Source organism: Podarcis raffonei, chromosome 9 (genome assembly GCF_027172205.1).
Source record: "Podarcis raffonei isolate rPodRaf1 chromosome 9, rPodRaf1.pri, whole genome shotgun sequence".
Taxonomy (NCBI): domain Eukaryota; kingdom Metazoa; phylum Chordata; class Lepidosauria; order Squamata; family Lacertidae; genus Podarcis; species Podarcis raffonei.
The window spans coordinates 30001067-30011740 of record NC_070610.1 but is presented as its reverse complement, the minus strand read 5'-3'; the positions used below and the strand labels follow the sequence as shown (position 1 = coordinate 30011740).

General features: G+C 45.7%; 1 protein-coding gene across 3 annotated transcripts in view; it reads left to right on the top strand.

The window, feature by feature from the left end:
- Positions 1–1816: 1816 nt before the first annotated feature.
- Positions 1817–10674, top strand: part of SNX25 (sorting nexin 25) — a 53555-nt gene continuing 44697 nt past the window's right edge. For all 3 annotated transcript variants that reach the window (XM_053402486.1, XM_053402484.1, XM_053402485.1), the window contains exon 1: positions 1817–2314. In XM_053402486.1, coding sequence (XP_053258461.1) covers positions 1817–2314 — 498 coding nt within the window. The remainder of the gene's footprint in view (positions 2315–10674) is intronic.

The following is a 10674-nucleotide window of genomic DNA, read 5'->3' as shown; positions in this document are numbered from 1 at the left end:
GCCAACCCACAAGGGATACAGGGCTAGGTGGACGAGTGGACAATCATTATCTCCAGGATGTTTCTAACATGAAACGTTAACTGCCCCCCCCACCATGGTATAGCAGAAGCCTTGCTATGCTTGCATGAATTTGCAGACTGCTACGGTAATAGAGATAAGAATCTACCAGTTTAGCAAATTACAGGAAATGTGACCTTTTAGGGTTTGGAAAGTACATAGGTACTGTAACAACAGAGCATGACAGGAAGCTAGGTGGCTTTCCAAAACCATATATGAAACTGCTAATGCAAGCACGGAACAAACATGAGAGCCCCCACAAGTGGCGAGAAGATCAGAGCTTAGCATGCGCTTGTCTGTGCAGAACTTTAGCCACTTAGTAAGCTTTTAGGGACGCGGGTGGCACTGTGGGTTAAACCACAGAGTCTAGGACTTGCCGACCAGAAGGTTGGCGGTTTGAATCCCCGCGACGGGGCGAGCTTCTGTTGCTCCTGCCAACCTAGCAGTTCGAAAGCATGTCAAAGTGCAAGTAGATAAATAGGTACCGCTCCGGCAGGAAGGTAAATGGCGTTTCCGTGTGCTGCTCTGGTTCGCCAGAAGCGGCTTAGTCATGCTGGCCACATGACCCGGAAGCTGTACGCCAGCTCCCTTGGCCAATGAGATGAGCGCCGCAACCCCAGAGTCGGCCACGACTGGACCTAATGGTCAGGGGTCCCTTTACCTTTACCTTTATAGGCATCGGGCATGAGCTCAGGCATTTTTGCAATATGTATAAGTATCTGCTTCCACCAACGTGAGGTACACAGCCTTTTATTCACCCTGTGTCTAGATTGATGCATCTCTCAAACTTTTCCACCCATCCTCTCATCAATTGGCTTTACTGCAGGAGGCAGTGCCAGAGACCCTTTTGGGGGTGGGGGGGTGTTACAGTAAGAACTGTTCAACAGTGGAACTGACTCCCAGGAGAGGTGGTGAACTCTCCTTCACTGGAGATATTAAAGCAGAGGTTGGATGACCACCTGCCATGGATGCTTTAGCTGAGATTCCTGCAGCACAGCGGGTTGGACTAGATGACCCACGTACCCCTTCCAATAATACAACCCTATGAACTCACGGCTATGCATAGGGTTGGGCTGCATAACTCTTGGTGCTGAAAGCGCCCTGCTATCACCCCCTATCTTGTAGCTGGGCTGCAGGATGCAACTGGAAACACGCGCATTTTGCATGCTTCTCAAATCACAACTAGGCATTGCAAAACGCAGGAGGATTTGCAGACTTCCGCTGGAGGGAGCACTTCTTTTTCTTTTCCTGAGAAGCGAAAACCCACAGGACGGAGCCGCTGCGCGAATCTCAGCGCTAAGATTGACACCGCAACCAGCCAAGGGGAGGAAGGCAAGAGCTGGCCCGGAGCTGCTGCCTTTACGCGGCTGGCCCCGCCTTGCCCGCTGGAGCACACATGGCTCGGTTTCCAGCAGTTGCTGTCATTCAGGCGCTCCCTCCTCCTCCTCCTCATCCGCCTCCTCCTCTCGCTGCCGCGGCGCGCAAACAGGCTCAGCGGGGCCTCCGCCGGCTCCTGCGCGAGATGCGATGAACTAGAGAGCCGCTCGCAGCGGCGGCAGCAGCAGCTTCTTTTGTTCGCAGTTAGGCGGCCCGGCTGCGTCGCTGTAGCTGCGCGTCCCTTCGGGGATCCCGGGCATGAGCCCGGCCGGCTGCCTGCGCCCATGCGGGGCTTTGAGTCTTGTTGACGGGGGGGACGCGACCTTGCGAGGGGGCCCCCGCGGCGGGAGATGCGCTGGTTCCCGGAGACGCCTGGAGCAGCATGTTCCCCGATGCCGACGCCGCTAACGTGCCCTCCAGCAGCAGCAGCAGCAGCGGGCAGCTCGATTCGGCCGCCGCCGGCTCCCCTGCAGCTCAGAGTCCCGGCGAGTCGTGCGGGAGCGGCAGCGTCCCGGCCGCCGCCGCCGAAGAGGACGACGAGGCGGCGGCGGAGACTGGTCGCGGCTTGCCCTGCTCCATGCTGGCCGCCGGACTGGGGGTGCTGTTGCTGGCGGTGTCCCTCTTCCACCTGGGCCGGCAGAAGGAGGGCGACGACGGCGAGGAGGCGGCCGAGGCTGGCGGGCAGCCCAGCCTGGCCTTGCTGCTGCTCCAGCTGGCCCTTTACCTGGCCTGCGCCGCCAGCGCCTTCGTAGTCGGCACCTTGCTGGCTCTCGTCAGCCGGAGCCGCGGCCGCCTCAGACCCCCGCCGGATTTCCGCGCTGCCTGGAACTGCCGCTACCCGGGCAGGGAAAACGCCGCTCCCTTACTGCAAGCTGCCGTGGTAAGCAAGTGCCCCTGCCATGGACCCCTTGCCTTGCGCCGAATTAAGTTTTCCAGACTCTTTTCAGAGTGCATTCCTTGCCTTCCAAAGCAGGGCTGGAGTTCAACCCAGAGTTGCCCGTGTACTGTGCTCTCTTCCTTGGGTTCTCAGCTCCGTGGGGTGGACAGTGCCTCTGAGCCCATACAGAGTATATTTTCTTCCCGACTTGGGAATCGCAGAGATGTTCAGCCTTCCCCAGACATCTGGGGTTCAACTGTAGGCCTCCCGGGATAGTATGTTCGGGTAGACTGGAGTCCAGGCGTCTTTTTATTATTATTTAGCAAGTAAGTGTAAGGTGGTCTAGGCTTGATTCCCGCCCCCACCTCAATATCTCATACTAAAATAGGAATAAGGGGGGGAATCTGTGTACCTGGACTGCGTGTGTTCCAGCTTAGCGGCCTGAAACCTAATTTCATCTCCCGCTTCCCTGCTGAAAGATGACTGTCTCCTATTATTCACCTGTGCAGTGACAGTGCAGTTGCTCCAGTTATTTTGGCTGCAGTGCCTGAAGTAGCAGAGGATTATTTCAGGCCTGCAAGCTTAATACTGGTAAACTTGTTCAAAGTAGGATTAACAACAAGCAACACTAGGAAGTGTGTGCTGTTGATAGGTTTTAATGCTGCCCTGAAATGGTTGTATTTCGTTTGGGTTACTGCTTTCTCACTGTTTTTATTCATTTAAACCACGTGTCACTCAGATAACCCTTTGGAGCAATGCAGAAGTACAGTAAATAAATAGAACTGGTTCAGTAGGCGAAGCTGGCCAATTTCAAATGTGTGTTCCTAAATACTACGTGCTTATGAATAAAAAGCAGACAAACATATCTCCCTATGCAGTTGTTTAATTTGAGGTGTTCTTTTGTCCATTTGGCTTTTATATTATGGCTGGCTGAACAGGCAGGGTGACACAGCCCACTTATATGGCAGTGGTTTTTTGGGGGTGCCATTAAAGTGAGGCCCAATTATGAGAAGCAGCAGATGAGGATGAAGGCACCATATTGTACAGGATTTTGATGACATTGAAGGATCAGCACTTCATTCTTACTTTTGGTAGGCTTTTGTTTACCACTACAAAGGGGAGCTTGCAGAGTGGATTACTTCTCTATACCAAAACACGCACACACCTGTGCTCCCTAAATGTAGAAAGTTAGATGTTCACCAGCTCCGGAATATCTAGTTTTCTACATTGAGACACCCATGCCGGCTGAAGTGGTGCAGCCCACACAGATTTGTATGTATGCAAATCTAATTCGTCATCAAATCTAATGCACACCTCAATTTTCAAAACCTTGAAACCAGAAAAGTATTTGCTGGCGAATGTATATGTGCCATCAAATCGAACGCGCACCCCTAATTTTCGTGACGTAATTTGGCTAAAAAAGGTGTGCGTTACATTCGAGTAAATACGGTACTGAAGAACTGTCATTCCTTATTTGCTGTGAGGATAAGTGGGAAACAGTGTTTGAATTGCCACAGCTAATTTTGATTGTAGAGTGTCAGATCTACTGAAAACAATTCATAATGTTGATCACACAGGAGTTTAAGCCTGCTTCATACACGACAATTTTCCTATATTACTTTTCTCAAGGAAAATGTACCCCACCCTGTGATTGCATGTAGTATCCTAGGACCAGAATAGACAGATGTGTTTGTTGCACATCATAGTATACTCTTACAAATTATATCCAGAGGGGAATAATCAGTGTGAAGCACAGTAGATGAACGTTTGGTTGAGAGCTCACATATAAATAGAAGCTAAACTTGTAATATTTTTTTCCTTATTCTGTAATTGGACAGACAATGCCTTGAATTTTATGTGTCTATGATTTGGGTCAACTGATTTGTTGGCCACCACAAGCCAGCTACTATAATCACAGCAAAATTCTGGACATGATAAGCATAGTAGTAATGTACACTGATTTGAAACCTACTGATTATATCATCTGCCTTGCATATCAGACAAAATTATTTTGCATTGTTGGCATTGGGACTAGGCATATAGTTGGATTTATCTCCCCCATTAATGGGATTTCCAGGTGTATATCTATACTCACTCTGTGTGTGTGTGTGTGTGTGTGTGTGTGTGTAATTGGAAAAATTATGCAGTAGAACCTGCCTTAGCCTGCAGTTTTAATTGGGAACTTCTTTGAATGAGAGCTGTCTTATCGTTAATCTCAGCAATTTATTAAACCATCCACTAATGGTGTCGGCCTCCAAACTCAATGGATTTTGTTGTGCTGCAAGACTTGAATTGATTTGGCTCGTCACTTGCACCACTAAAGATCAAGACTATTTTATTTGGCTTTAAGATACTTGCTTGTTTAGCAAGGGTGGAATAAATGGCAGGCTGTTTGTTTTACCATTGTAAAAATAGAGAAGGTGCCGCCAAAAGCATGCCGCATGGGATGTGAGGTCTGATCCACAGGTAGCTGCTGTTACTCCCTGGATCATTACAGACCAAACTGCTAGTTCTTTATCTGCTAATGTAGATTAACTGGAAGTACACTTTAAAAACCCCCATGAAATTACTCCAATCCAAGTCCTAGCTATGTAGGAAGGGTATTGCAAAAAAAGTCCGGGGAAGTTACTGACCCATAAAATACTTTTTAATCTGCTTGTCTTTTTGCAAGAGCTAATTGGATATACTATTGTTTGGCTTTGTGAAGTAATGGTCATAGAATATAATAAACTTTTGGATCCTTAGTGGTTTGTATACTTAGACTGCTAATTGGCCTTTAGCACTAGAATCTGTTTCATTCTGAAGTGTGACCTAATGTGTAGTTTATTGATAACAGCTATCTTTTGCCTTCCAGCTTTGAAGAGTGGGTGCTCCTTGTCCTTGTTGCTTGGATTCTGTCTCTAGATAACATTCTTAGATGAGAGCAGCCTCTTGATTACTTGCGGAAATGTAACCTTGCAATTGCAAATTCTCTTGCATTTGTAGGCAGTAGAATTAAATCCTTCACAGCCCTTTCACTTTTTATGTGCCTATGCTAGCTGTCATTTTTTGAGGTGTGGAGCTTCCCTTATAAATGCTGCATTTCTCCTTTATGGTTGCACTCTTTTATATGCACCTCTAGTTTTTTATATGCACCTCTAGTCTTTTCTGGGGACGCTGTGGTGCTGTGGGTTAAACCACAGAGCCTAGGACTTGCCGATCAGAAGGTCGGCAGTTTGAATCCCTGTGACGGGGTGAGCTCCCGTTGCTTGGTCCTTGCTCCTGCCAACCTAGCGGTTTGAAAGCACGTCAAAGTGCAAGTAGATAAATAGGTACCGCTCCGGCGGGAAGGTAAACAGCATTTCCGTGCGCTACTCTGGTTTGCCAGAAGCGGCTTAGTCATGCTGGCCACATGACCCGGAAGCTGTACGCCGGCTCCCTTGGCCAATAGAGCTAGATGAGCGCCGCAACCTCAGAGTCGGCCATGACTGGACCTAATGGTCAGAGGTCCCTTTACCTTTTTACTAGTCTTTTCAAGCATCCTTCCCCCTTTCCTTTACCTTTCTATCTGTCCATCTGACACAGGCAGGTATGCTTTCGTTGGTGGGTTTTTTAAACAACAACAACACATTTACGGTGCAGTTTTATAGGTGGCCTTAACAATATCCCATTTATTTTCAGATATTTTGTTAAAGGCCAATCTTGTAACTAGCAAAATGCGCAAAGTTGGTTTCCTGACTGGGAAAGAGGGAGCAACCTTCCTTTTTTGCCATTTGAGGAAGTCAGGGCAAGGAGTGGCTCTCAAACACAGCTAGTGTTGAAAATCCTAAGGAAATCACAAAGTCCCTCAGACCAAGGCTCTATAATTGCAGCACTTAGTTTCTTTTCTTTCCTGTTCTGCTTTATTTGTTTGTTTGTTTGTTTGCTTGCTTGCTTGCTTGCTTGCTTGCTTGCTCTTCATTGATGGCATGCTGAAGTAGGTTCCCTGAAAATGGATAACATTTTATAAAAGCTGCTTAGAGTAGGGTATTTTACACCACGAAAGAGTAGGGTATTTTACTTGTTGCGAATGCTCTGTGTTTAAGAGAAATTCCAAAATCCATATTTGTTGTTGTTGGTATCCATCTATCTTGAGAGACAGTGGAGTGTGCCTCCGGGGGTGAAATAACTGAAGTGACATTTCTGTAGCACAAGCCTGGGCAGTTTGTATGGAGGTCCTGCTAGGGTTGCCATGTGCCCTCTTTTTCCTGGACATGTCCTCTTTTTCAGGGGTAAAATTTGGGACAAGTTGCATTTACAGTCATACCTCAGGTTACAGATGCTTCAGGCAGGTTGCATTTTTTTGGGTTGCGGACCGTCGAAACCCGGAAGTAGTGGAACGGGTTACTTCTGGGCTTCAGCGGTCGTGCATGCGCAGAAGTGCTAAATCGTGCTTTGCACATGCACAGATGCGCTGAATCGCAACCCGCCCATGCGCAGACGCGATGCTGCAGGTTGCGGACGCTGTGGGTTGCGAACGTGCATCCTGCACGGATCACGTTCGCAACCCGAGCGTCCACTGTATTTGCTTAGCATCATCTTTTTTGCTCTTCAAAATATGGCAACCCTATCCTGGGCTGCCCAGATGACAAGACACCCCCCCCTGGCCTCACATGTGGTCCAAAGGAAAGGAGAGCAATTTGTTTGGCACCAAGAGTTGCCAGAAGGAGGCATTCAAGGCACCATCCAACCATCTTAGGGACTCCGCATCGCTTCTCGGCATTTTGGCTAAGATCAAGGGGACTCCACTCTGGATGTGTGTGGAGTGGAAATAACCTCTATACAATATGTTCTACCTGGTTCAGATTCTTATTTGTTACAGGCAACCAGACCAATATTGGTTTTTATTTCTTTTCTTACGGTTGTTTCTCCTACTTTTCTTACATCCTGGAACCATAGCTGTGTTATGGAAATCCCGCCAAATGGGTGGGGTACAAATAATAAATTATTAGTATTATTATTATAGCTGTCAACTTTTCCCTTTTCTTGTGAGTAATCCTATTTGGAATAAGGGAATTTCCCTTAAAAAAAGGGAAACGTTGACAGCTATGCCTGGAACTCTAAGGTTCCCACAACAGGTCTCTGTTTCAGGCGTTGACCAGACCTGGATTTTCTTAGTTTCCTCATGGTGGATGCTTGATACTCTGGTCAGGACATGCTTTGGAACTTCAGTTTCAGATTGTAAAAATATAGTGGCAATGGAAAAATCCGCCTGTTTTCTACTCTTGAACTATTGACAGCACAAATGGGTAAAGTATGAAGGGGTAATTAATCTGGGTTTTTGTGTGTGTGTAATGATTGATTTGTAGACATTTTAATAACATTTCAAATTGTGGGTGTTTTGTAGACCGGAAATTATTATCTGCAGGGTACTATATTTTGTTTTTATGGTTAATTGTATTGTAACTTTTATTTATTTATTGCTACCATAGGCAGCCTAGAGAATCTCGTTCTGGGTGGGATATAAATAATCCAAGTAGATAAATATTATCCATAAAATGTAATGGAAGTATTTGTAGTCAGAACTCAGAACGTCACTCTAGTTTGTTGGGGATGAACATTATTCAGCCAAAGGAACACATTCCTTCATGAGCAATATTGCATACTAGTGGTGGACGCAGCCACATAAACACATCTTTCTATCCAGACAGGCAAGAGGCATTGCCACAGTTCTGTTTTACATTTCAGCCAGGCAAAAGCACTTGAGGATAGACAACAGAGCCCGAGAAAAGTTATGGCCTCAAGAGAGCCTTGAGAGTTGGGAAGCATTTGACCTTCAGGCTTGAGATTTCCCACACCCCCCTTTTGTTCCTAATTTTTCAACATTGGTGTGAGTTCTGTTGCTGTAAACACATTTTAAATAGAGCACTCTTGTAGGTCAGAGAGAAGCAGTTGCATGCGATAAGATTTGTTTTGTATTGCTTAAATCCTTTCCCAGCAAGCCTGTACTCTTTCTAGTGAGGTATTTCTTGTCATGATTTTTTTTTAAAATGTTATTTAAGGATTCAGAGTTCATTCATTCTAATAAGTAACACCCACCCACACCCTGGCTTCTTTGCTATTTGGTTCAGAGGGAAGTTACCCAATATTAGCTTACTTGTCATTCAAGCCTGAGATTCAGATAATTGTGTAACTAATTCCCAGATGCTGTGGGCTCATTTGATCCGAACACCCTACTCCGTGTGATCATAGTAAATCACTTGTGAATGAGGGGACTTTCTAGAACAGTTTGTGATACAGCATTTGGAAGAGGGTGGTCTGAGGGAGTTAAAAACAACAACAGAAATCTCTTGAATATCCCTAAAGTAGCATAAAATATCCCTACATTAGCTTTTTAGATCCCGGTCCAAATAAATGATATGTGTACTCTACATTTTATGTTTATGTTGTGAGGTAACAAAAAAAGGTAAAGGACCCCAGGACGGTTATGTCCACTCAAAGGAACTATGGGGTGTAGTGCTCATCTCACTTTCAGGCTGAGGGAGCCAGCGTTTGTCCACAGACAGCTTTCTTGGTCATGCGGCCAGCATTACTATACCGCTTCTGGCACAACGGGACATCGTGACAGTAACCAGGGCGCACAGAAACGCTGTTTACCTTCCCGTCACAGTGGTACCTATGTATCTACTTGCACTGGCATGCTTTCGAACTGCTAGGTTGGCAGGAGCTGGGACAGAGCAACGGGACTGCCTTTGAGGAAAGGGTGGTATGCAAATTTAATTAATAATCATAATAATACATTTTATAATAATGATTAGGAAGCAGTTAAGACATGTGTACTTAAAACAACACAAAAGTGACCTTCCTGTGTATGTGAATCTGAGAATAGGCCATATATTTCAGTTTAATAAGCTGAGATAGGAGCAGTGCTGTTTTTCTAGAAAAAGAGGTACCAGAATTCACTGTGAACTTCTCTGTTTCTCTCTTAGAATGGCAATGGCACTCACCTGAGAGGTGCTGGAGCTGAGCTCCTGTGAGCTCTGGCTGTAAAAAAAAGCCCTGGATAGGAACAAACCTTTGCCCACATATATGCCCCTTTCAGTTCTTCCTTTGTAGCATTAGTAATCAAACAAAGAAGCCTTTAACCATAGTTGAAGTTGGCTTTACATCCTGGCTTCTTTGAAAACTAGTAACCCGTAGTTTTCCAGTTTGTACAAAATGGGAAATGCAAGTTAGTTAGAGTCTTATTGGATTGATTGCTTCTACAACAGAAGGGCTGTGGGCACGGGCAAAAGGTTTGTTCATATGTCCGCTTATTTGGCCGAGAGGATCATTATCCAAAGCAGGCCAGAGAACTAATACCGAAATGTTATTAGAAGCAGCAACTCTTCATTATAAAACTTAAATCTGGCGTTAATTGACACCCAGAGTGAGAGGGCAGGATCCACTGAGGAATATTAATTGTCTCAATATTTAACATTAAGCATGTGTGACTCATCTAGTAGTGCTCCTTCACAACCTGAGTTTTTCATTTGGGCCCTAGAGTGAAATAAGATGTTTCTTTTGTGGACAGTCCATTATTTTTATGTTCCTGGCGCTATGCCTGTTTTTGTTCCTCCTCATAATTTCCTAGAAATAGTTGATGGGCTTGTTTGTTGGTGGTGCTGGTTTTTCTGTTTCTTTTCATTGACTGAAGATAACCAAGAGGGAGGGATAAATATGCACAGAACTGTGTTTGGTTGCTTGAACTGAATATCTGAGAACGCTTTGCGGAGAGGGCCATAGCTCCTTTGTTGACCTAGTTTAGACCTTTTTTGAAGCCAGTAGAACTGTTCATTTCCACACGTACCTGCCATACAATAACAGTACAGATCAACCATGTCGTCCTGGAAGTAAGTCCTATTGTATTCAATGGGACTTAGGAAAGTAGGGTTAGCACTGTAGCATATGAGGCCCTTCTTTGAGTGCCCTTTACATTTGTGGCATGGCAGGTGGCTGCAGGAGAAAGGACCTTCCCTACTTGATGGTCCAGCCCAAATGTGGAATGGTGCTTTGCTTGGCATTTCAAAGCCAAGCAAATGCTCTTAGTAAAACCTCTCTTGTAGGCTATGCTGTGTGTGCTTATTTCTGCTGCTTTTCGTAATTGCTTTTTTATATTGTGGCGTTTAATGTTTTGGTTTTAAGAGCCTTTGGAGAGCTTCCAGTTGGACTAGACAGTATGGGGGTAGATGGGCCAATGGCATGAGAGTATAAAGTGGTTTCATATGTTCATAACCCTTGAGTGTGATTCAGAAGTGTACATAAGAAGAAAGTACGCTGAGTATACAGTTAGCAGCGTACAGCATGCCCATGAAATGAGAGGCCGTACTTTCCATGTAGAGCACTTTCATTCCATGTTGCACAGG